Source organism: Talpa occidentalis, unplaced genomic scaffold (assembly GCF_014898055.3).
Source record: "Talpa occidentalis isolate TD23 unplaced genomic scaffold, MPIMG_talOcc4v2.1 talOcc4.10, whole genome shotgun sequence".
Taxonomy (NCBI): Eukaryota; Metazoa; Chordata; class Mammalia; order Eulipotyphla; family Talpidae; genus Talpa; species Talpa occidentalis.
In genome coordinates this window covers 29,891,316-29,918,839 of record NW_023600993.1, presented here as the reverse complement: position 1 = coordinate 29,918,839, position 27,524 = coordinate 29,891,316, and the positions used below count along the sequence as shown (strand labels likewise).

The 27,524-nt window shown below is 39.4% G+C and overlaps 1 protein-coding gene across 4 annotated transcripts in view; it reads left to right on the top strand.

Annotated features, from left to right (window-relative positions):
- Positions 1-27,524, top strand: part of ULK4 (unc-51 like kinase 4) — a 378,716-nt gene that overhangs the window by 46,279 nt on the left and 304,913 nt on the right. For all 4 annotated transcript variants that reach the window (XM_037526793.2, XM_054693291.1, XM_037526797.2 and 1 more), the window contains 2 exons: positions 11,797-11,904; positions 18,560-18,643. In XM_037526793.2, coding sequence (XP_037382690.1) covers positions 11,797-11,904; positions 18,560-18,643 — 192 coding nt within the window. The remainder of the gene's footprint in view (positions 1-11,796; positions 11,905-18,559; positions 18,644-27,524) is intronic.

Below are 27,524 nucleotides of genomic sequence, written 5' to 3'. Positions count from 1 at the left end.
CCTATGCTTTTCCTCGTAATAGGGAGGGAGGATGTATAGAGCTCATAGGAAGTGAGGGGTGGGGGTTGAGGAAGGAGAGGCAGCTGAGCAGTGGGAGCACCTGCATACTCAATGAATGAGTCTGCTTGGCTTGGGTTGATACATATCATTGCAATTTTAAAATGTTACTGTGCATAATCGATGTTACGATGACATCCTATGTTATGGTGACATCCAATTCATGATGAGCATATCAGGTCCCATCGTATTCCATGGGCAAAAAAGTTCAGTATCAACCAGGACTCACCTGGTGAGGTGTGTAGGTTGTGCCCCACCCTTGACCGCAACAAGGGAGGAAAGACATTTCTAAGGGAGTGGGTCGCTGTCAGATTCCATATTCAGAGGGCAGAACGCATGGATGTTGTAGTTTGTTGTCCCCCAGACTAAACACCGTGCAGGACAGGTATTTCCACAACAGGAGACTGAGTGGCAATAGGAAGAGGTTCTGGATGGCTGCAGACTGAGAACTAACAAATTTCTTTTGCAGTTGAAATTACTGACATATAAAAAAAAAAGAAAGAAAGAAGCCAGGAAGTTGATAAAGTTTGAGTACCAAGGCTTCTAAACTTTTCATATGATAGTAAAAGGCTGTATATTATTTGCCTTTCCCGACAGTTCATTATCTTTAAGAGGAGGATCTACCCGTTATAGGTTGTTTACATTTAGGTCTCAACAGGGAAGTGACAAGAGAGCAGTTCTTGCTTTTCCTCCCTGATTATCTAGTTTGAGGAGTTAGATGCCAATTACAGATGCCAACTTGAGTGCAGTTACCTAATCAACGTGCAGAGAATTAGAGATTAAAGGTTAGTTCACAGAAGGTAATGGTGAAAGGATGTCCAGATGTCACCAAGGAGCTCTTCTTTCAGACAGCCTTTCGAGCACATTTCAGTGATTAAGTACAGAATAGAACCTTATTTTTTTCGGTTTTATCATCTTTATGCTCTCTGTGTCATCAGCCTTCCTTTCCCTGTCTCGAGTTTGCTTGCTCTCTCTCTCTCTCCCTCCCTCTCTCCCTCTTTCCTCCCTCCTTGTGAAAAGTAGGATTTCAGGTTTTAAGTCTACAGATGTGATGTTACTTGGCAAAGCTTAATCAGAAATACAAGATCCAAAGGACTCTAAGATTAAGCATGAATAAAATTGAAGAAAAGCTTGTAAGATTTCTAATGCTGTTATTTTGTATGCCCTACCTATGTTTGTGTCATTGAAGTGATGTTCTAAGAAAGAAAACTATCATCTATTGAAATTCTCTTTTCAATTGTGATTATGTAATGCCTCTTATTTAAGGGGTTCAGAAAGAATAAGAAACAGAATCATTGTAAAATATCCTGCTGCTGGGGCCTCCCAGGTGGCGCAGCTGGTTGAACACAGTGCTGTGAAGCTGTCCGCAGTCTCCGCAGCGCCGGTTCGATTCCCGGCCGGCCAGGGAGAATTCCACATGGTGAGGCAGACCTCTCCTGTCACGCCCACTGCTCCCCTCAGCAGTGCTTTTGGTCTGTCTGCCTGTTCTGCTCCCAGCTCTGTCTCTGGTGAAGCCTCTCACCCTCCCACATCTCTGGCCTGTACCCCAGTTCTTGTATACATAAAAATTAAAAAAAAATATTTAAAAAAATAAAAGATCCTGCTGCTGTTGTAATGACTGCTGCATCCTCTTCCATTGGGAGCAGTTACTTGGGGTTTAAGAAATGTCTATTTAGTAAAACACTGATCAAACAGGAAATGTCAGATACTTTCTGAGTCTGGACTTTAATTCAGTTTCTATTTGAAGTAGCTAATTGTATACTGTGTAACAGACATTTAAAAAAAAAAAACTATGAGGATCAAGAGCAAGCACACTATGTCTGTGTAAGTATCAGCATGTTAGTTTTGTAACTGCAGAACTTCCTTGCCTTTGTATTCTTTTTTTTTTTTTTTTTTTTTTTTTTTAAATAATAAATTTTATTGTTGTATTCCCCATACAATTGCAGCCCCCCCATTCTGACCCCAATCCCTCCCCTCCCGCCCCCCACCCCCCTAAAAGTGTCTCTGGTTCATAGTTTTTGTTGATTTTGATTTTCACTTTCTTATAGTTATTCGTTTTCCTGGTCCCTTATTTAAGTTTTCTAGATTCCTGCTATGAGTGAGACCATCCGGTATTTTTCTTTTTCTTTTTGGCTTATTTCGCTGAGCATGATCCCTTCCAGCGCCATCCATGTTGCTGCAAATTGCATGTGTTTATCTTTTTTGAATGCTGAGTAATATTCCATGGTATATATGGACCATATCTTCTTGATCCAGTCATCTATTTTTGGGCATTTGGGTTGTTTCCAAAGCTTAGCTATTGTAAACAGTGCTGCTATAAACATAGGGGTGCAGGTGTTCTTTGGAATTGATGTTTCTGTGTCCTTTGGGTAAATACCTAGGAGTGGAATTGCTGGATCATATGGAAGCTCTATGTTTAGTAGGTCCAGAAATCTCCACACAGCTTTCCACAGTGGTTGGACCAGTTTGCACTCCCACCAACAGTGTAGAAGAGTTCCTTTTTCTCCACACCCTCGCCAGCATTTGTTGTTGCTAGTTTTTTTAATATGTGCCATTCTCACTGGTGTAAGATGGTATCTCATGGTAGTTTTGATTTGCATTTCCCTGATGGCAAGTGATGTTGAACATTTTTTCATATGCCTGTTGGCCATTTGCATTTCCTCTTGAGAGAAGTTTCTTTTTAGCTCTCTGCCCATTTTTTGACTGGATTATTTTCTTTGTTGTTGTTGAGTCTCATCAGCTCTTTGCAGATTTTTGTGATCAGTCCTTTATCATTAGTGTTGGGTGCAAAAATGTTCTCCCAGTTGGTGGGGTTTCTCTTTGTTTTTGTTATTGTCTCTTTTGCTGTGCAGAAGCTCTTTAATTTGATGTAGTCCCAGCTGTTTATCTTTGCCTTCACTATCACTGCTTTGGGTGATGTGTTTGTAAAGATGTCTTTGATGTGCAAATCACGTAGTGTTTCGCCTATATTTCCTTCTATATATTTATGGTTTCAGGTCTTATGTCTAGTTCTTTAATCCATTTTGAGTTGATTTTTGTGTATGGTGTGAGGTAGTGGTCAAGCTTCATTCTTTTGCATGTAGCGACCCAGTTTTCCCAGCACCATTTATTGAACAAACTTTCTTTGCTCCAATGCATAGTCTTTGCTCCTTTGTCAAAGATTAGTTGACCATAAATCTGTGGGTTTATTTCTGGATTTTCTATTCGATTCCATTGGTCTGTATGTCTGTTCTTGTTCCAATACCATGCAGTTTTGATGATTATGGCTTTGTAGTAGAGTTTGAAGTCTGGGAGTGTAATGCCTCCATTCCTTCTTTTTTTTTTTCAGGAGAGCTTTGGCTATTCGGGGTTTTTTGTGATTCCATATGAATTTCATCAATAATTGTTCTATTTCTTTGAAGAATGACATTGAAATTTTGATTGGAATAGCGTTGAATCTGTATATTGCTTTTGGAAGGATGGCCATTTTAATAATGTTTATTCTTCCAATCCACGAGCAGGGGATGTCTCTCCATTTCTTTGTGTCTTCTTCTATTTCTTTTAACAGTGTTTTATAGTTTTCTTTGTATAGGTCCTTTACCTCTTTTGTTAGATTGATTCCCAAATATTTGATTTTTTTTGTTTCAATAACAAAAGGGATGGTTTTTTTGATTTCTTCTTCTTCAGATTTATTGTTTGTGTATAGGAAGGCTACTGACTTTTGCGTGTTGATTTTGTATCCTGCCACTTTACTGAACTGATTGATGAGTTGAATTAGCTTTTCTGTGGAGTTTTTGGGGTTCTCTATGTATAATATCATATCATCTGCAAATAGTGATAGTTTGACTTCTTCTTTTCCTATTTGGATTCCTTGGATGTCTTTCTCTTGTCTTATTGCCCTGGCTAGGACTTCCAGTATTATATTGAAAAGCAGTGGTGAGAGTGGACATCCTTGTCTTGTTCCAGATCTTAATGGAATTGCTTTCAGCTTTTCACCATTGAGAATGATACTGGCTGTTGGCTTGTCATAGATGGCCTTTATGATGTTGAGGTATGTTCCTTGTATCCCAAGAATTTCAAGGGCTTTTATCATGAATGGGTGTTGCACTTTGTCGAAAGCTTTCTCAGCATCTATTGATATTATCATATGGTTTTTATATTTCTTTTTGTTGATGTGTTGGATAACGTTGATTGATTTTCGGATGTTAAACCATCCTTGTGCCCCTGGAATGAATCCTACTTGGTCGTGGTGAATTATCTTATGGATACATTGTTGGATTCTGATGGCTAAAATTTTATTGAGGATTTTTGCATCAGTGTTCATTAGGGAGATTGGCCTGTAGTTTTCCTTTTTTGTGTTGTCCTTGTTCGGTTTTGGTATTAGTGTAATGTTGGCTTCATAGAACGTGTTTGGTATTGTCCCTTCCTTCTCAATTTTTTGGAAGAGTTTGTGAAGGATAGGCACTAATTCATCTCTGAATGTTTGGTAGAATTCATTTGTAAATCCATCAGGTCCTGGGCTTTTGTTTTTGGGGAGGTTTTTAATTACCATTTCAATTTCGCTAATTGTAATTGGTCTGTTTAGGTGTTCTATTTCTTCTTTATCTAGCTTTGGGTGATTGTAGAGTTGTAGGAATTTGTCCATCTCCTCTAGATTGTTAAACTTGTTTCCATATAACTGTTCATAGTAGTTACTGATTATTCTTTTGATTTCTGCTGTGTCCGTTGTGATTTCTCCTCTTTCATTGATGATCCTGTTTATTTGTGCTTTCTCCCTTTTTTCCTTTGTGAGCCTGGCTAGGGGTTTGTCTATTTTATTTATTTTTCAAAGAACCAGCTCTTGGTTTCATTGATCTTTTGGATTGTTTTTTTAGTTTCAATTTCATTTATTTCTGCTTTGGTTTTTATTATTTCTTTTCTTCTACTGGTTTGGGGTTTTTTTGTGTTCTTTTTCTAGATCTTTGAGCTTCGAAATTAGGTTGTTTCTTTGAGTTCTTTCTTGTTTCTTGATGTGAGCTTCTATTGCTATATATTTTCCTCTTATTGCTGCTTTTGCTGCATCCCATACATTTAGGATATTGGTGTCCTCCTTGTCGTTCAATTCAAAAAATTTTTTAATTTCCTCTTTGATCTCCTCATTAGTCCAGTGGTCTTCCAGTAGTGTGGTTTTTAATCTCCATGAGGTAGGAAAGTTCCTTGCCTTCTTTTTATGGTTTATTTCTAGTTTGATGCCTTCATGGTCAGAAAAGATGGTTGATATGATTTTAATCTTGGTGTATCTGTTGATGTTTGTCTTGTGCCCCAGTATGTGATCGATCCTGGAGAATGATCCGTGTGCGCTTGAGAAAAATGTGTACTCCGTTTTTTTGGGGTTTAGTGTTCTATAGATGTCTGTTAAGCCCAATTGCTCTAGGTCCTTATTTAGAGCTTTGGTTTCTTTACTTATTTTTTGTCTTGTTGATCTATCCATTGTTGATAGTGGTGTGTTGAAGTCTCCCACTACGTATGTGTTTCTCTGATGTCTGTTTTCAGAGAGGACAACAGTTGTCTGATATATTTTGGTGCTCCTTCGTTTGGTGCATATATGTTAATGAGTGTTATTTCTTCTTGAAATATTGTCCCCTTGATCATAATGTAGTGACCATTGGGGTCTCTTTTTATCTTTTTGAGTTTGAAATCTGTTTTATCTGATATAAGTATAGCTGTTCCTGCTTTCTTTTTTGGCCCATTTGCTTGTAGGATTGTTTTCCATCCTTTAACTTTGAGCCTATTTTTATCTTTTGTAGCTAAATGTGTTTCCTGTAGACAGCAAAAGGTTGGGTTTTGTTTCTTAATCCAGGCTGCAACTCTGTGTCTTTTTATTGAAGAGTTTAGTCCATTTACATTTAGAGTTAATATTGATATGTTAACATCTGTATTTGCCATTGTGTTTGTCTTTCCTTTGATTTTATTTATTTATTCTTTTAATAACTTTTTTTTTTTTTTGGCCTTCTTTCATTGTTATTCGTCCCTCTGAGGTTCTGGCTTTAGGACTCCTTGTAGTATTTTTTGGAGTGGGGGTTAGTTGCAACGAAATTCCGGAGTTTCTGTTTGTCTGGGAAGGTCCATATTCTTTCTTCAAAGAGGAAGGAGAGCTTTGCGGGATAGAGTATTCTTGGTTGGCATCTGTTTCTTGGAGTCTGTTGACTATGTCCCTCCACTCTCTCCTTGCCCGTAGTGTTTCTTCGGAGAAGTCTGATGTCAGCCTGATTGGCTTTCCTTTGAATGTTATCTGTTTCTTCCCTCTTGCCAGCTTCATTATTTTTTCCTTGTCCTGGATTCTTGGGAGCTTTACTATTATGTGTCTTGCTGTATTTTTTCTTTCGTCGTGGAAGTTTGGTGTTCTTCTTGCTTCTTGTATATCAATTTTCAGCTCCTTCTTCACATTTGGGAAGTTCTCTTCAATTATCTCTTTGAATATTTTCTCTGTTCCTACTTCTCTCTCCTCTCCTTCTGGTATTCCTATAACTCTTATATTTCCTTTCCTCATGGAGTCAGATAGTTCCCGAAGTCTTTCTTCATTCTTTTTACTTCGTACTTCTCTTTCCTTTCTGTTTTGGTTCTTTTTATTTCTGTGTCTTCAAGAGCACTTATTCGTTCTTCCATTTCATCAATTCTGCTTTCATTGCTTTTCCCAGAATTCTTTAGTTCTTCCACTAATTCTTTGATCTCCTGCATTTCTTTTACTTCCCTCTTTAGGGACTCAATTTCATTCTTCTGATCGTTGATTATTTTTCCCTTATCATTGTTTTCCTTTATGACTTCTGTCAGTTTTTTAATCACGGCAATTTTAAATTCTCTTTCTGGAAGGCTCAGAAGTTCTTCCAAGTTACTGTCGTTGCCATCTGAGGGCTGGTTTTCTTTTTGTGGTGTGCTTTTTTTCTGGAGAGTTGCTAGGTTGCGTGTGGTTCTTCTCCTCCCTACTGTCTGTTTTCTAATTTGCCGTATGCGTTGGGACACTGTGTAGTTGGGACTGGCCGGCATCTTGGGTGAGCTTCTCTGCTCCCCTCTGGTTCCTCCAGGAGTCATCTGTCAGTTTCAAGCAGTCTTTATTGGAGAAAGGTCCCTGTCCTAAAATGTCGATGTGGGGACACACTCCCCTGTGCGCCTGGTCTGCCCCGGCGGTGGGTTCCTGCTCCCCCACTGGGCTTGGACTGCAGGCCAGAGGGGGTCTGGCGTGGGCGAACTTCCCCCGCTCACCTCTGGCTCCTGAGGAAGCGTTCTGCAGGTAGTCTTTACTGAAGAAATGTCCCTGTTCTAAAATGGTGATGTGGGACACACTCCCTGCGCGTACGGTGTCAGGCACACTCTTCTGCGTGCCTGGTCTGCCCCGGCTGTGGGCGCTCGCTCCCCCTGTGGGCTCAGACTACTGGTCGGAAGGGGCCAGGCGTGGGCTAACTCCCCAGCTGGCCACTATCTCCTTCAGGAGCCTGTGCTGGCTTCCAGTCGCTAGGTGGCGCCAGAGATCTCTCCTAGAGCCCTTGGGGAGCTGATTTTCCACCCCGTGGGACAGGGAGCAGAGCGGGGATGGTAGGGTACACCTCAACGGCTTTGGGGTGCTGTGTCTGCCTTGTGCCCCACCGTCGTGGGGAACCCACGCCCCTAATTTCGTGCCCCGGGTCTCAGTTCCAAAGCCCTCAGTTCCAGGACGCGGGCTGTAGCCCAGATCAGTGGCGCGGGAATGGCGCCTTTTGAATCCCGCTCCCCTGCCTGGGCGCCTGGTTCCTGCTCACTCCGGGAGGGCCTCCGCGCGTCTCCCCGCAAGCCTAGGTCGTCTCCCGGCAAGCCTAGGTCGCAGGCGCGGGGACCTGGGCAGCTGCGATCCGATCCGCGCAATCCGCGCCGCTTTCCCCGCGCAATCCCGCTCCGCGTCTGTTTTTTCCGGCGCGCCGCTTCCGCGCAGGCTTACCGGGCGGCAGGGGCTGTGTGCTGGGGCTGGGCTCCTCCTGGGCGGGGCTCTCTGCAATCGCCTTTGTATTCTTAATTTATCATTTTCTGCTTTCTGCCTTTGACTTTAGAGACTCAGTGCAGGGAACGTGGTATTGAAGCACATTTGACCTTTTCATGTCAATCTGATGACTTCAGATAGAGGCAAAAAAGGCCCAGCAATAGCTACTCAAAATTGTTTTAAAATGAATTTTGAATTCAAGGTAGTTTACAAAATAGCAGCACAATCTGAAGTTATTATTTATATATAGTAATCAACCAACCAATCATGCCTGTGGTCCCAGAAGATAGTTTCCATTAGGGTAATAGAAGCATATGATGATGTAGACATGCCCAAAGTGTAATGATATTTGAAATAAGACTCCTTAAAACCTCTTCATTTTCCTTAAGTTTTTAAAAATAATAATATTACCATAATACTGGAATATCGATCCTATTTTTATCTTTTAGGTTCAGTGTTTGAAAGTAGGGTGAATTTTTACAGATTATAGGGAAATTTGGATAAGTATGATACCCAAATATTTCTTGGATTTCTGAGTTTGAGGAAGAGCTAAACAATATTTACCCTTTTCATTCCATATTTAGTATTGGCATTTGCGAATGTCATTGTCTATAGATCAACAAAAACTTATTTTTCTCCTTGGTATATGCCATTTATGTGGTATAGTTGTTTATGGCTATTATCTTCCTTTTTTATACTAATAGCTTTAAAATTAAAAAATGACAGGTGGAAAGCTGTACAAATAACACTGTAGAGCAACATGATCTGCTGTGTACTGGCAAATGCTGTCCAAAGGTAAAGTCTGCACATGAAGTGTCAGGTTGCTGTGGCGTTACTGGCATAGATTATAGGACCTTACCTACTTCCCTCTATTTCATGTCCGTCCCCCAACCCCGCCCTTGACAATCACTAATCTGTTCTCCATTTCTATTAAAAAAAGCCTACCTTGGGCCTCCCTGGTGGCACAGTGGTTGAGCGCTGGGTTGCGAAGCTGCCCGCAGCCTCTGCAGCGCCGGTTCGATCCCCGGCTGCTCCCCGGCCACCAGAGAAGGGTCCCACATGGCACGCAGACCTCTCCTGCCACCTGCTGCTCCTCTCAGCAGTGTACTTTGGTCCTTCTGCCTGTTCTGCTCCCCGCTCTGGCTCTGGTGAATTCTCTCACCCTCCTGCGCTTCTGACTGTACCCAGTGCATGTATAAACAAAAAACAAACAAACAAACAAATAAATAAATAAATGCCTCTATTAATTAAAAAAAAAAAATAAAAAAAGCCTACCTTGAGATTGGCTTTTTTCATGTAGCATAATTCTCTGGAGATTTGTACAGGTTGTTGCATGTATCAATAGTTCTTTTTTATTGCTGAGTAGTATTCTGTGATGGTTGTACGATAGTTTATTTAACTGTTTGCCTGTTGAAAGACGTCTATTATTTCCAGCTTTGAGAACTGTAAATAAAATTGCTATAAACATTGGTATATGGTTTTTGTGTGGATGAAAGTATTTCTCTGGGATAAATACTCAGGAGTGCAGTTGCTGGGTCCTACAATGTATAAATGATCCATTTTCTCTCCATCCTCAGCAACATTTGTTGTTGTCACTACTTTTCTTTTTTTTTTTTTTTTGCCTCATCTAAATGTGTGGTGATATCTCATTGTGGCTTTAATTTGCATTTTTCCTGGCACTAATGATGTTGAACAACTCTATGTGCTTATTTGACTGGTGTCAAGTTTATTCTTTACTTAGCCCTAGATCCTATGCTTTTTTTTTTTCCCTATTAGTTTTAGAGTTTACTTTTAAATCCTTGATCCATTTTGAGTTTTTTTTGTAGAAAGTTGTTGGATTTTGGTTGAGGTTTTTGTTTTTCTTATGGATAACCAGGTGTCCCAGCTCCATTTGTTGAAAGGACTGACTTTCTTCCATGGGATTGCTTTGCACTCTTGTCAAAAATCTTGGCCATACTGGGCCTCCCCGGGGGCGCAGCGGTTGAGCGCTGGGTTGCAAAGCTGCCCGCGGCCTCTGCGGCGCCGGTTCGATCCCCGGCTGCTCCCCGGCCACCAGAGGAGGGTCCCACATGGCACGCAGACCTCTCCTGCCGCCCACTGCTCCCCTCAGCAATGTACTTCGGTCCTTCTGCCTGTTCTGCTCCCCGCTCTGGCTCTGGTGAATTCTCTCACCCTCCCGCGCTTCTGACTGTACCCAGTGCATGTATAAACAAAACAAACAAACAAACAAATAAATAAATAAAACATGCCTCTATTAAAAAAAAAATCTTGGCCATACTGGTTTGGAGTTATCTCTATAGAGTCTGTGTTCTGTTCCATTCATGTACCTGTCTGCCCCTCTGCCAGTGCCCCCATCTTAACAATTGCAGCTACATATTAAGTCTTGAAAGCAGGTAGAATAATTTCAACCACTTCATTCTTTCTCAAAATTCTTGTGGTTGTTCTGTTTCTTTTGTTCTTCCTCATAAATTTTAGAAAAATTTTGTCAATGTCTATAAGAAATCTTGCTGGGATGATTTGACAGGTGTGTACATATGGCTTATGTATCTATTGTATGCTTTGTGCAGTTTATTGTCTGTTAGTTATAACTCAATAAAGCTGTTTGAAAAAATACCACATCAACAAGTAAAATAACTCACTCCAACTTGCCCAGACTCCTGTTTACAAAGTGAAGCCATGTTTGGGTATAATTTCTATAATTATATCTTTGTTGACAATGAGAACTGGTATTGTCTGTGCCCCACATTTTGAGTCACACTGTTTTAGACCAGTGCTTTCATGCTATTTTGTATACAGCTTTTTTCTCTTTCAGAATTGGGCCGTTTTGTAGGCATCATACTGAAAGTGTCTACTTCATAGTCACACTCTGGTTTGATTCATTTATGTTCTGCTGTATGGATTCTGGCGTTGGGGGTATTTGATCTTCTTAGCATGGCTCCTAGGAAATTACCTAGAACTGTTAAATTTTCAGCTGAATTTAAAAGAGGATCATGTTGAAACTTTGGTATAATATTCCCAACCTCAGATCATTTATAAGTTTAATGATGTGTGAGTATTTCTCAAGCCGGGAACTGATGGAGTATACTTGGGATCTGGCGAGGTGAAATCTGTGTTCAGATTCTGCCTGTCCAAGTGAACAGGAGCAAATGGCAGGATTTTTCCCAACCTCAGTTTCCTGTCTGTACAGATAGAGCAACAATTGCCCTCCCAGTATTAGGGACACACATGCATATGTGCTTGGTGCTATGTGTAACTGATAGGTGCTATGTATATGTAAATTCATTTTACTGGATATATTTGTATCTTCATCTGAGAATGAAGGAATAAGGAATAAGGACCATATTTTGAAAATAATTTGGAAACTAGTTTTTAAAACTGGGAGGTGGATTTTTTAGTGTATCTTGCCTTTTTTTTTTTTTAAAAAAAGATTTATTTATTTTTTTAATTATACAGTAGCTAGGGTATAGGCCAGAGGTGCGGGAAGGTGGAAGGATTCACTAGAGACAGAGCAGGGAGCAGAACAGGCAGACAGACTGAAAGCACCGCTTAGGAGAGCAGTGGGAGCAACAGGAGAGGTCTGCTGCACCATCTGGGAATCTCCCTGGCCAGCCTGGAATCGAGCCCATTCTGCAAAGGCTGTGCACGGCTTCATAGCACTGTGCTCAACTCACTGTGCCCCCGGGGAGGCCCAGTGTGTCTTGCCTTTTAATAAATGTAGGTGGAGGAACTGAGAGATACATGTGAAATAATAGACTTTTTTTTTCTCTTTTCAGGGAATTGCTCTCCTAACTGAATTAATTAGGGAAAACTTCAGGAACAGCAAATTAAAACAGTGCCTTTTACCAACCCTTGGGGAGCTGATCTACCTCATAGCCACCCAGGTGAGACTGTCTGATTAACTCCATTGCTGTTTGCCATGTTCTGACGTATCCTAACTGACAAGTATTAATATCCTATAAATGTTTTTTTGACTTTGCCCCTTAGAGCATGCCTAAGGAACTTAAGAGAAATTTTACCTTTGGGGGAAGAGAGACTCTCAGTCTGTGTCTCTCTATCTCTAGCTGTCTATCTTCTTCCCTTTCACCTAGTGCCTCTTTGCCTAAGAGAGGTAAAATCTGAGGCCATATTTTAAAACTAAATGGATGGAACCCCCCCAAACTACACCCTAGATTACTGCTTATTTAACTCCTTCAGGCATGAGGAAGCCATTGGTTCTTCCAGTATAAATGCACCATTTCAGTTTAAAAATCTACAAATATAGTTGTGCAAGTATAGTTCTTAACATGGTCATGAGAATTGCAGTATTTGACTTCGTATTTCTGAAGTTACAATATGGAAGTGCTGCCGAATTCAACAAAGGAAACTTAAGATTTTATTACTGTGGTTTTATAGAATATAATTGAATAATAATAAAATTATGAACTATTTAATGTGATACTCTGAGAATTTCAAATAAGTACCAGTAATAAGTTAATCAGGAAATTCTCTCATTGAATTTCTTAAACTTTGTTTCTACAACTTGCTTCAGTGTTGTATAACCTGAGTGTCTTTAGTATGTAAATTAAGCTGATTTTCTTGACAATCATTGTTTTAATGCATTGTTGTAAAACATTAGTTTTATTTAAATCACTTCGTTCCATAATTAGTAGTGATAGCTGGTTCAGCAAATCTCCTTTATTCTTCTTTTTCACAAATGTCTTGGCTATTCCTGGCCCTTCACATGTCAGAATAAATTTTAAAATTCAGCTTGTCCAATTCTCCAAATCATCATTTAAAAAAACTGCTTTGGCTCTACAGACCAATTTGGGAAGCATTAATATCTTTATGATTTTGAGTCTTGCAGTTCATGTTTGAAATTGAACTGGCTCTATACTGATTAAGGAAATATTGCTATATTTCCAATATACACATGCACAAAATATGTCGTTTCCATTTATTAAAAAATATTCACTAAAGTCATTTAATTCTATCCATAAAGTTTTTTTTTTTCATACCAATCTTTGTGGGTTTTTTTTTTTCTCTTTGGTAATTATGTATTTTAAAAAGGCAGTACATTCACTAAACTAGAAAACTAACAAGTAAAGAAAGCCATATGGGTAGAAGCCTCTTTTCAAAATATTTTTGTCCCATTCCATCTCATTCCCCCAAAAATAACTATAATTATTTTCTCTTGTTGAAGTTACTTTTGTACATATGAGCAAATAGAAATATATATTGTCCTGGATGTCCACTCTCACCACTGCTTTTCAATATAATACTGGAAGTCCTAGCCAGAGCAATAAGACAAGAGAAAGACATCCAAGGAATCCAAATAGGAAAAGAAGAAGTCAAACTATCACTATTTGCAGATGATATGATAATATACATAGAGAACCCCAAAATCTCCACAGAAAAACTAATTCAACTCATCAATCAGTTCAGTAAAGTGGCAGGATACAAAATCAACACGCAAAAGTCAGTAGCCTTCCTATACACAAACAATAAATCTGAAGAAGAAGAAATCAAAAAAACCATCCCTTTTATTATTGAAACAAAAAAAATCAAATATTTGGGAATAAATCTAACAAAAGAGGTAAAGGACCTATACAAAGAAAACTATAAAACACTGTTAAAAGAAATAGAAGAAGACACAAAGAAATGGAAAGACATCCCCTGCTCATGGATTGGAAGAATAAACATTATTAAAATGGCCATCCTACCAAAAGCAATATACAGATTCAATGCTATTCCAATCAAAATCTCAATGGCATTCTTCAAAGAAATAGAACAATTATTGATGAAATTCATATGGAATCACCAAAAACCCCGAATAGCCAAAGCTCTACTGAAAAAAAAAGAAGGAAATGGAGGCATCAAACTCCCAGACTTCAAACTATACTACAAAGCCATAATCATCAAAACTGCATGGTATTGGAACAAGAACAGACTCATGGGCCAATGGAACTGAATAGAAAATCCAGAAATAAACCCACAGATTTATGGTCAACTAATCTTTGACAAGGAGCAAAGACTATGCATTGGAGCAAAGAAAGTTTGTTCAATAAATGGTGCTGGGCCTCCCCGGTGGCGCAGCAGTTGAGCGCTGGGTTGCGAAGCTGCCCGTAGCCTCTGTAGGGCCGCCGGTTTGATCCCCGGCTGCTCCCCGGCCACCGGAGGAGGGTCCCACATGGCGCGCAGACCTCTCCTGCCGCCCGCTGCTCCCCTCAGCAGTCTACTTTGGTCCTTCTGCCTGCTCTGCTCCCCGCTCTGGCTCTGGTGAATTCTCTCACCCTCCCGCGCTTCTGGCTGTACCCAGTGCTTGTATAAATAAATAAATAAATCTTTAAAAAAATAAAAAAAAAAAAATTAAAAAAAAAAAAATAAATGGTGCTGGGAAAACTGGGTCGCTACATGCAAAAGAATGAAGCTTGACCACTACCTCACACCATACACAAAAATCAACTCAAAATGGATTAAAGAACTAGACATAAGACCTGAAACCATAAAATACATAGAAGGAAATATAGGCGAAACACTACAGGATTTGCACATCAAAGACATCTTTACAGACACATCACCCAAAGCAGTGATAGTGAAGACAAAGATCAACAGCTGGGACTACATCAAATTAAAGAGCTTCTGCACAGCAAAAGAGACAATAACAAAAACAAAGAGAAACCCCACCAACTGGGAGAACATTTTTGCACCCAACACTAATGATAAAGGACTGATCACAAAAATCTGCAAAGAGCTGATGAGACTCAGCAACAACAAAGAAAATAATCCAGTCAAAAAATGGGCAGAAGAGCTAAAAAGAAACTTCTCTGAAGAGGAAATGCAAATGGCCAACAGACATATGAAAAAATGTTCAACATCACTTGTAATCAGGGAAATGCAAATCAAAACTACCATGAGATACCATCTCACACCAGTGAGAATGGCACATATTAAAAAAACTAGCAACAACAAATGTTGGCGAGGGTGTGGAGAAAAAGGAACTCTGCTGCACTGTTGGTGGGAGTGCAAACTGGCCCAACCACTATGGAGAGCTGTGTGGAGATTTCTGGACCTACTAAACATAGAGCTTCCATATGACCCAGCAATTCCACTCCTAGGTATTTACCCAAAGGACACAGAAACATCCATTCCAAAGAGCACCTGCACCCCTATGTTTATAGCAGCACTGTTTACAATAGCTAAGCTTTGGAAACAACCCAAATGCCCAAAAGTAGATGACTGGATCAAGAAGATATGGTACATATATACCATGGAATATTACTCAGCATTCAAAAAAGATAAACACATGCAATTTGCAGCAACATGGATGGCTCTGGAAGGGATCATGCTCAGCGAAATAAGCCAAAAAGAAAAAGAAAAATACCGGATGGTCTCACTCATAGCAGGAATCTAGAAAACTTAAATAAGGGACCAGGAAAATGAATATAAGAAAGTGAAAATCAAAATCAACAAAAAACTATGAACCAGAGACACTTTTTGGGGGGTGGGGGGCGGGAGGGGAAGGATTGGGGTCAGAATGGGGCGTTTGCAATTGTATGGGGGAATATAAAAATAAAATTTAAGATTAAAAAAAAAAAAATATATATTGTCCTTTTAATTTATTTTAATTTATTTTTATTTTATCTTGTTTTATATGACAAGTAGAAACTTTTCTTTTTCACTTAATAATTATATAATAATTATATAATATTACAGATAGTACATGGAGATGTAGATACTAGAGCTATTAATTAATGTGGGTCTTTTTAAAAAAAACTATTTATACATACAAGAGCTGGGGTACAGGCCAGAGGCATGGTGGGGTGAGAGGATCCACCAGAGACAGAGTGGGGAACAGAACAGGCAGACTGACTGAAATACACTGTGAGGGGAGCAGCGGGTGAGACAGGAGAGTTCTGCCTTGCCATGTGGATTTCTCCCTGGCCGGCCGGGGCTCAAACTCGTGTTACAGAGGCTGTGGATTGCTTCATAGTGCGGTGCTTAACCTAATTTTGTGCCACCAGGGAGGCCCAAATGTGGGTCTTTCTTAATCAGTACTCAGAGCCCTCTTCATTCCTCCCAACCTCTCTCTCATGTGGAACATTCTCCTTTGTGCCAAGTTTTGTGAAAGGTAGTTCTTCTTTGCAGTTCTTTGTACATGGGATTGAAGAGTTTATTTCTGCTTATTTTTACCTTGGCCTTCAAGGCCTTGACATCAAAGCTCAAATTTACCAAGTTTTGCAAGCTCTCAGAGTAAAAGCAAATTTCTGTTTCAGTTTATTGCTTCATGCTTGCAGTTGTCTATTTTTTTTTTTTTTACAAAAAAAACTAGTTGACAACAAGCTACAGTTGACCATTGAACAGCACTGCTTTGGTCTGTGTGGGCCCACTTATACAAGGGTTTCTTATAAACAGACAATATTAAACTTATGGTATCGATGAGTACATCCATCCATTTCTGTGAAAGTATTTCCTCTTCCACATGACCACCTTAATGACATTTTCTTCTCCCCAGCTTCCTTTGTTTCAGGAGTATAGTATATAATACGTATAATGTACAAAATGTGTTAATTGACTGTGTATATTTTCAGTAAGACTTCTGGTTGACAGCAGGCTTTTAGTAGTTTGGTTGGGGAGTTAAATGTTCTATGCAGGTTTGTGACTGCTTGGAAGTTGGTGCCCCTAAACCCTGGTGCTGCTAACCCCTGCATTGCTCATCATCAACAGTATTCTGATTTAAATGTAGAGAATAGATTGGAGAATGGTGTAAGCAGATTCTAAGAAACTAAATGAGAATTAACAGAACAGTAATACAAATAGGGGTGAGAAGTGGCTATTTCAGAAAGGAGAATGTCAAGGTGACTGAAAGTAGTTTAAGGTCTAAAAGACTAAAACAAGCCCAGCAGATTGACATGGAAGCTTCTGTAACTCAACAAGGTATGTTATGTATATTTATTTAAGTTGGCATGAGGGAGCAGAAGTCAGATGGCAGCTTGATGAGGATTTATTGGAAGTTTGGGGAACAAAGCCAGTGGAAAGCAAGAATGGTGGTGAAAGGGATAAGAGGAGCCTGGAGCCAAGAGGCCCTGTTTTGATGAGAGAGAGCGAACCCATTGTAGTGGAGTCAGAACGGATCCATTTGGGACTGGTCATTGGAAATCTGGGAGCAATAAGGGGTAGTCCATAACCTAGTGACCCTGAAGGCAGGATGGGAATGAGATGCTGAGCCCCAGTGGAGGGGGCAGAGGAGTCTGTCTTGTGACGACTTCTGGGCTTGAGTCGATGACTCCAGGTGTAGGTAGGTAGGTAGGTCAGTGGTTCCTTTCTCACGACTTCTAAGATCTCTGTGAAGGCAGGAAGTAGGGGAAGTGGTTGTAGGGTCACAGATTTGAAGTGCGGGGACTTGGTCAGAGAGAGAAACTCCCCTCGGAGCCCAGTTGCTTGCATGGAGGCCTGGAGGAAACAAGCTTCTGGCTCCTTCCAAGGTCTGGGTTTCCCCAGACAAGGAAAACAGGAACCCTTGTGTGTGTGTGTATGTGGTGGTGGGTGGGAGGTAGAGGGTGTCCTTAAATGATAGACCAGGTTCTAAGTGGGAGGCAGGGTAGGTAGAAGAACAGGGTGGTGGTGGGGAGTTTGAGTCCAGTGATATCAAAGAAAGCCTGTGTTGGGCATTCGAATAAGTGAGCTGGAGGGAAGAAAGTTGTGTTTGGAAGTTCAGTTTGGTGTCGAACTAGAGACTTCCAAGTGAGAGCAGATCCTGAGGTTAATGTCTGGATTATGACCATATGTGAATTTTGAAATCAAGGGTACAGTTTTAATGGGTCACAGTTATCATAATGGGGATTAAAAATATTTTGACTGGTAATATGCTGATTTTAACATTTTGACAATCTTAGGGAATTATTTTTTCTCAGCAGAATCTAATTTCTTCTGCTTTAAAGAGATTAACTTTTTTCTACCTTTCTGTGTGGCCTCTGATTTCTGTGTAATTTTATTTGATAGGCTGTAACAGTGTTCTCGTGGCTATGGCCCTAATTTGGTTCTTCTGTGAGAGAATTATTGCTGATGTCATTAAAATGAGCACACCTGCTCAGCACATTGCTTATTTCTGTTTAGCACGTTGTCTTGCTAGGTCACACACTGTCTTTTACCTGTGCCTATGGGTCATCCTGAGGTGTTATGCCAAGCTGTGTACTTTGTGCTTTCAAGTCTTTGCAGATAATGCAATACCTTTTAAGTAGCAATGTCTGTATTATCCCCTGCAGTTGCCCATAGAGTGGTTTTTCTATCTGTTGCATCCTACTGTCAGTTCTTTTCACATTGCTGCTGATGAGGGGACCTTGTCAATAGCACATATGCCAGAGAGAGAAATGGAAGAAATACCCTGTATGTGCCATGCAGTGAAAAGACAGCAGATCATAATTGTCAGGTAGTAAGTAGTTCTTTAAATATAGCAATAAGATGTTTTAGATAGTTTGTGTACTTGAAGCTGTGCCTTTTTCTTGAAATGGTAAATATCTTTTGTGTTGTTCACTACCTTTCCTTCCGCTTCATTTTTAGGGAGAGAAAAAAAGGAACCCTAGAGAATGCTGGACTGTTCCCTTGGCTGCATACACAGTGCTAATGAGGTGCCTTCGGGAAGGGGTAAGGCTCCTTTGTTGTCCTCTGTAGATGCCCGCAATTGTAATAGCCCTTTAGGCACTGTGTGAGGATTGTAGCCTGCAGCAGTATAGGAGCTTGTCAACCAGGCATTGCTCCTGAATTTAAATAATCCCGACAAGCCACCCTGAGCCGTGACTTATGGTGGAGCAAGTGTAAAAATGCACTGGCTTTCTCATTCATGTGTTTAAACATCTTGCTTTTTAAAAGATGATAGCAAGCAGAAAACATCCTCTTATACCTCACCACTTTTAAAGTTAGTATAATGAGAATTTCATGTGACCCCCAAATGTGCTATGATTATCTTGCTATGTTGCAGTTTTGCATTTGGTTTAGAATGGGGGGGGCTCCCCCTGGCATCCACTGATTTTAATATTAAGGAGTATTTATTATGTGATGTGATCTTTCAATTTATTCACATCATTTCTAATGTTACCCCAATGGCCAAAACCATCCAGCTGGTCAACCCACCAATGGGTGGGTGTAGCTTCTGTGTAAAAGGATTGTGTAAAGGATTTAGTAACTGACCTAAAAGGTTGGCATTTTCTGTTTGCTTTAAACCATTTGACATTGTTTCACTCAAGGCAAAGCCATAGGCTAAAAACATTCCTGAAGGAATGGAAAAAATATGTCACAACAAACATCTTCCTTTCGAGTTCATCATTTCCTGTGTTGTAATGGAACAATGTTCCAAGAGTAGTCAAGCTCTCCGAGGTTTCCCCTGCTGACCCAGAAATGAAGTTTGAACACTTCCTAGCCTGTGGGGTTGAATACAGTCAGTTGTCATTATGGGATACGAATGAAGCCAGTCAATTATACTTTCCCAATAAAATGAGAATTAGGTCATTTTTATCTGTCGTCAAAAGACATCTGGGTTTCTCACTTAAAGACCTCGTAAGTAGGCACACTTGGGGAGACATAGATGAAGAAGGTAAAATTTCTATTTACACACAGACCCCCATCTACTATGGGAAAGAAGATAAAAATATTAAGTAGAAAATGTCAAATTATAAATGCCAAAAACCAAAATGTAGAAACTGAAAGGAGAAAGAAGTCTTCTAGGAATTCTTTAAACAATCTGTAAGAAATTTTTAAAAACTGTAAAAACTTTGTATCTTTGAGATTTAAAACTTTCAATTAATGCCTAGGAAAAGATGATTCATTCTAGTCCATGAGGTTGTATCTTTTATGGAATATCTCCTCCCTGCCCCTCTCATGTTTAGCATTGTAGGCATATTATGAATACATACATACATGTATATAGTTACTAAACAGTTATTGATAATAATTGTAAAATAACCATTAGAATTTTTATAATTTAGTAGCATTCTTGCTTTTTCCTGTCTTGGAGTGGATTGTGAATCATGTATATTTTTCATGGAGAAAGGGGGAGAAGCAGAACTCTCTAAATTTTGAAAATTTCATGTTGTAATTTGAAAAGCATTAAATAAGGGCTTTAGCACCATCTACACTAACATTTCGCCTCTAAAACAGAAAAATTAGGGAGGGGTGATTATTCTCCCTGAACATGAATTTCTGTCTTTACAAAAATTGTAGCAGTTCTTTAACATAATTATTTAATGTACGCTAGATGTAGTTGAAAGTAAAATAGTTTTCAAGTCTTTTATCTTTACACTTAAATTTGTTTTCCATGTGGAAAATTGTTTTCGCAGGACCTATTGATATTCTTGAATATAGTTTCTTTGCCTGTGAACTGTCCCTCCAAAGCGGAAGAGTACATGAAACAGGTTTATGCTTAAACACACACACTCTCCCCAAATAAAAGGAGGTTTGGTAGCTTAGAGAGTTTGTCCTTGTCTTTGTGGATTGTCACTTGTTCTTTCAAAGAAAAACCACTATTCTGACTTTGGTGACTTTCTCAAGTTTTTCTTTATAGTGTTTCATCTTTGAATGTATTGCTAAATATTACATTTATTGATTCTTTTTTAAAGATTTTATTTACTTTTGCATAGAAGAACTGGGGTGTAGGCCAGAGGTGCATGGGGTGAGAGGATTCACCAGAGACAGAGTGGGGAGCAGAACAGGCAGATGGACTGAAATACGCTGCTGAGGGGATCAGCAGGAGAGACAGGAGATGTCTGCTGTGCCATATGGGTCAGCTCCTTGGATGGGGATGGAACTCAGGCCTACCACGGAAGGCCTTCACAGCGGGGGCTCTGAGACTTAACTGCTAGGCCACCAGGGAGGCCCCATTTATTGATTCTTAATGCTGAACTCTGTATATGAATGGGATGGGAACTTACTTTTTGATACTTAATTCTTTAACTCAAGTTTGGTTTGAGATTTGATAAATCCTGTTGTATAAACTATAGCCCATTTATACCACTCTGTAGTCTCTTCATGGCATATACCACCACACATACACACACACACACACACACACACACACACACACACGTTCCCACCAGCAGTATATAGGAGTACCCATGAACCCACATCTTCACAAACATTTGTACAGTGAGATCTTAAATTGTTGTCAATCTCATAGGCATTAAATAGTTTCTCATGGTAGTTTTAATATACATTTTCCTGGTTACTAATAAGGATGATCGCCTTTCTCTCTCTTTTTTTGACTTCCTTTGTTGAAAAGTGATTGTCAAGTCTTCAACCAATGTATTCTTTTTCATGGGTTCTTGTTTTTGTTCCTTTCCACTTGCATATAATTTTTAAAATCAACTTTTCACGTTAACTGCTGGGATGTTGATTGAAAATACATCTATAAATAAATTTATGGAGAATTAATTGATATTAGTAGAAAATGGAAGGCATAGTCAATGAAAAGACTAATACTAGGAGAATGACTGATTTTTTTTTTTTTAAATTCTGAAATAACATGACAACGGAAATTCTTTTGAGTTATTGATGACCTTCAGCTTATGCATTTATTGTCCCTAGTTGAAGTTTCACATTTTTCCCTGGTTCAGGGCTATTGATGAAATGGTTTAAACTTCTTCAGACTGAGATATTACTGCCTCTTTTGTTAAAAATCACAAAATCGCATTATTTTACAGTCTGTCCTTTTTCTCTTAATTTAAAACATACGGTAAAATAAAATCATAGGATTTATCATTTTAACCATTAAGTACATTGACATTGGTGTTTTTTTTTTTTTAAAGCAGAACTGGAATTAGTGAACTTCTTTTTTTTTTTTTTTTTTTAAAGATTTATTTATTTATTTATATAAGCCCTGGGTACAGTCAGAAGCGCGGGATGGTGAGAGAATTCACCAGAGCCAGAGCAGGGAATAGAACAGGCAGACTGAAGAAATACACTGCTGAGGGGAGCAGTGGGCAGCAGGAGAGGTCTGCGTGCCATGTGAGACCCTCGCCGGTGGCCGGGGATTGAACCGGTGCTGCAGAGGCTGTGGGCAGCTTCGCATCCAGCGCTCAACTGCTGTGCCACCAGGGAGTCCCGACATTGGTGTTTTCTTTCTGTTGTTTTTATTTTTATTTTTTTTTTTTAAGATTTTTATTTATTTATTTATTTTGTTTTGTTTAATTTATTTATACAAGCATTGGGTACAGTCAGAAGCACGGGAGGATGAGAGAATTCACCAGAGCCAGAGTGGGGAGCAGAGCAGGCAGAAGGACCAAAGTACACTGCTGAGGGGAGCAGCGGGCGGCAGGAGAGGTCTGCGCGCCATGTGGGACCCTCCTCCGGTGGCCGGGGAGCAGCCGGGGATTGAACCGGCGCTGCAGAGGCTGCGGGCAGCTTCGCAACCCAGCACTCAACCGCTGCGCCACCGGGGAGGCCCTCTTTCTGTTGTTTTTAAATATTTTGAGATGTTCTTTTTGTCTAACTTACTGGATTCTTTTTTTTTTTTCCACATCAAAACTTAGTAATGCAACTTGTTGAACATGGGTTTTTGATTCTGACTTTGGCCACTTTTCATTCTTTATCTAACCTCTGCATTGGGAAGAATGCATTCTACAAACTACTTTTAATTTTATATGTAGATTTCTCAGAAATCAGCTTTAGTTTTATGATAGTTTTTTTGTTCATTATACATAGCTTAGCCATGGAATATTGATAAGTGTTCTGTGACTAAGGATTTTCTTGTAAAAAAAAAAAAAACAGATATCTTGGGTTAAATGCATTTGAATAGTTTCATTTGGTTTTGGTACTTTTCAGGTCTTTTAGTTATACATTTACTTGAGGGAATATTGTATGCCACATTCTCAAAGTGATTTGGCCACAGACAACTTGTCCAGCAGCGTGTTTTGTGGTACCTGTGGTGAGAGGAGTTGTAGTCTACCTGAGGCTGTGAATGAGTTTGTTAAAGCAGTTTTCAATAGATTGTCGCTTTATAGATACATAAGAATCGTGACATTGTTTCCCAAACAGGTCAGCCAGTTTTATGAACAAGGTTTCTGTGACTTTAACAATGGTGGTAGAGATGAGAGTGAGATGTTTCTGTTCTTGTTACAGATGCACATTCTCAGTTGGCGAGAATGAGGTATTTCGAGTGAGAGGCCTGTACTGTAGTAGAGCACACATACAAATAGGAAGATCTGGTACACTTTTTTTTTTTTTTAAAATGGTAATTTTTCTTAAATTCTTTTTTTTTTTTAAGATTTATTTATTTTTATTTTTTTATTTATTTATACAAGCACTGGGTACAGTCAGAAGCATGGGAGGGTGAGAGAATTCACCAGAGCCAGAGCAGGGAGCAGAGCAGGCAGAAGGACCGAAGCACACTGCTGAGGGGAGCAGCGGGCGGCAGGAGAGGTCTGCGCGCCATGTGGGACCCTCCTCCAGTGGCCGGGGAGCAGCCTGGGATCGAACCGGTGCTGCAGAGGCTGTGGGCAGCTTCACAACCCAGCGCTCAACTGCTAGAGAGTGTGGTGGTATAGAAAAGAAGGTGTCTATGATACGAATCAGTGTCAGATTTGGGGCTGGCATTTCAGAGACCTTGTGCTGGGAGTTAGAGGGTTTGGATTTTAGTGCCAAATGGCCCACTCTTGAGTGGTTTGATTTCTGCCAGGCCCCAGAGAACCCACCTGGTGGTTTTTCCTGTAAAAAAAATCTACCTCTGCTGGATGATTATCTATTTGCTTCTGATTTGAGCCCCTTTTCTGTCTGACAACTTTCCCTTCCATTGCTTTGACCTCCATGTTCATGCACTATGGCAAAGGGCAGTTCCCTCCTTGAGATCATTGCTGTGTCGATCGCAGGAATATTTGGCAGTGACCTTTCTATCCATAGTGTATGGAAGAAGGTGACCTGGGAAGTTGGCTTTTCTTGGAGGTATTTTTTTTTTGGATAAACAGCAGCCTATTTTACACTGCACACAGAGCTGGAAACAGCTCCTGGAGAATTTCCTCATGTTTAGAGAAGATTAATTTATACATTTGTATCTAATCAACCGCCTGGTTTTTTATAGTTTGCATAATAGCCTGTATATAATTATGGGAGCTGAACTGACACCTGGCATATGTTGTAGTTAAAAATGTGAGGCTCAAAAAATAAACTGTTGACTTTATTATTCATCCCGAAAAATAGCTTAATAGGTAATTTCGATGTAATGAAATACTTTTTAGAGGAAATTTAATTTTCATTTTTAATTAGAGGTTTTTTTTTTTAGTGGCATATGGCTGTGTATTTAATTAGGAAAGAATGGACTCAAAGTACTAGAATGTTAGCCATTAGCTGCATCATCTTTGAAATTTTTAGGTATTTATTACCACAAAGAAGTGAGTTAAAATTTTTTGATACAAATTGAAATGCTTAGCTATATTTTTTGTTTAATCTTTCTAATAAAGATAGGTAGATACAGATAAAAATCCTATATATCTATATTGACTTTTGTCTGTTTTATTAGCTCCTGAAATGTGTGTTTAAATTGCCTTCTTTGATAAGATTGCATTTTGTCATATCTTGCTTTTATGTGTTTTGAGTATTAGTTATTATATGTACATATATTTTATGTTCTTTCCCCCTTGGCTTGTAATTTTTACTGTTAGGTTGTATTTTAAAAGATCATCCTGTAATGTTTTTTGCCCAAAGCCTATTTTGCCTCATATTAATATAGTTATACCTTCCTTCTCTGGATTAGCTTTGACTGGCTTATCTTTTTCTATTCTATTATTTTTAGCCTGGCTATTACTATGTTCTTGATGTCTTTCTTGATATTGTTGTATTTAAAAAAAATTCTGTTTTACAGTCATTGTCTCAAACTGTAGTATATAGTACATTTACTTTTATAATTGTTGGTGTAGTTGAATTTATAGCTGCCATCTGATTTTGTGCTGTTACATTTGTTTTGTATTTATTTTTTCATGTGTTCTTTTGTGTTCAGTTTCCTCATTTCATTCTGTTAGTGGTTATTTCTGTACCTCTTGTTTTTGAATTTATTTTTTGTGAATGCTATGTAGGTTAACAACACCTTTAGCAAGTGTAGATATTGTTACATGGTCCTCTGGTTGCTTGTCTTTAACAAGTCAGCTGCAGACAACAAATGCAGAGTATCTTTGAAGGAGATACTCTGCAAGTCAAGTGAGGACCTACTTGTGCATTTAACTTCTCCCTCCCCCAACTCCATGTACAACCTGAGTCCGAACTCACATCAGTGGGGACTTAGGTGAGGGTGTCACTCACATCTATTATGCTAGGTTGTAGCCATTGGTAGTAATGGCTTTCATTGGGTAGGGAAGGGGCTTTTCATTTGACTTGCTGCTTTTGTGGGCCTACAGCCTAGCCTCTCATTCTATTATTCATCTTGGGCAAATGCTCTTGGGACAAATATCAACTTCTCTCATCTGGGTATTTCTTAGAGTTTTGCCCACACAATCACTGACCAAAGAATTTGAATTTGGAGTTAATTTATTGATTTTTTAGAAAAAATATTTATGCATAGAAGAACTGGGGTGTAGGCCAGAGGTGCAGGGGGTGAGAGGATTCACCAGAGATAGAGTGGGGAGCAGAACAGGCAGATCTACTGAAATACACTGCTGAGGGGAGCAGTGGGTGAGACAGGAGAGGTCTGCTGTGCCATATGGGTTAGTTTCCTGGCCAGGGATTGAACTCTTGCTGCAGTGGCTGCCGATAGCTTCATAGTGCTGAAACTAAACCCCTTGCACCACCAGGGAGGCCCAGTATATCGATGCTTTTAAGAAAGTTTGTTATTATTTTATATCCAGCATTCATACTGACTTTTTGAGAAATATAGTTGTCCAAGTAGCCCACTAATTATAAGAAATGGAAATCATGCCTTCCATGAACTACTAAAGCAATAAACTATGCAAAATGAACTCCAGGTATCTTGAAACCTTTAGAAGAAAGATCATATTTTTACTGAATCTGCTTATATGAAAATAATCATCACTATTTTAGATGTTCATTTTGGTACCCTTTAGTAAAGTGCTCACATATATTAAATTACATTGGCTATGAAACTTTCTTTTTTTAAACAACAATCTTCCTATTGTAGATTAGATCTACTCAACAAAGCTAAAGCGTAGGCTAGCTTTTCATTAATAAGTCTAGCTACTTTTTTTCCTGAGCTTTTTTTTTTTTTTCTAGAGCTTTTCTCCTTGAGATATGATGAAATAGGTCTTTGATTTAAATGAAAGATATTAGTTCAGTCAAGTTATCCCTACCAATGAGTTAATTAAGCAGAAAATAGCAACAATCTTATTGCTTGTGTGGTGTTTCACAGGGGATCCCAGAGGGACTAGGATAGCTCATTTCAGGTAGTAGCAAGTTGAATTGGCCTGACAGCCTCACTGAGTTTATAGAGTACTGAGATGACACATGGCCCCTTTCCAATCTAGGTGCTAACATAGTTGTGGTTTTCTACTACTAGGAATGAGTCTTCTGGGAATTAACTGACAGTTGTGATATAAAGCACATGTTAAGGCATTTGAGAAGGTCCCCATAAATAGTACCTCTCCCTACTTAGGGGAGAAGTTTTAGAACCTAATGGGAAATAATACACAGAGCAAGGCATTTGGGATAAAAATATTACATGTATATCTACTGAGAGCTAGGGTGGAGGACATATCTTTTATCTGTAGACAAATAAACTTTCTTACATGGGACTACACATAGGGAATCTGAGAAGCACTCTGCAGATGGAGCGCCTATCCAAGTGGGTGAACCTGGGCTCAAGGAAAAAGAGAGAGGCATTGAGTTCATACCTAGTTGATTCTTTTCATATTTGCCAGCTATGTGAAGCATACTGTTTCCCCTTGGGTAGAGTGAATAAAGGAACAAAGAGAGGTTAAATGTGTTACATGAATTTATTCTAGCACTCAAAAGAACCATCAGGGGTGGGGAGGTAGCATTCTCCCCAATACACATTCTTTTTTTTAAAAAAGATTTATGCATACAAGAACTGGGGTACAGGTCACAGGTGTGGGGTGGTGAGAGGATTCACCAGAGACAGAGTGGGGGACAAAACAGGCAGGCTGACTGAAATACGCTGCTGAGAGGAGCAGTGGGCGAGACAGGAGAGGCCTGCTGTGCCATGTGGGTAGCTCCCTGGCCGGCTAGGGATCAAACTCATGCTGCAGAGGCTGCAGATAGCTTCATAGTGCTTATCTTCACCCCTTGCGCCACAGGGATGCCTCCCCAATACTCATTCTGATAGGTATGTCAAAGTTTGAAGTTCAATTATCTTTTAAATTTAATTCCTAGCAATCTTACAATCCACACTATATGATATTAATAATAGGAATAAAGATAACATATTGAGATTTTTGACTTACATGTGAATTTATATATATAAGGGAATTTTTTTTGTAGATAGTCAAAACATGGGTCTTGCTTTAAAAAATCTAATATGAGGATCTCTGCCTTTTAATTAGTGTGTTTAGGTCTTTATATTTAGTGTGATTATTGAGAT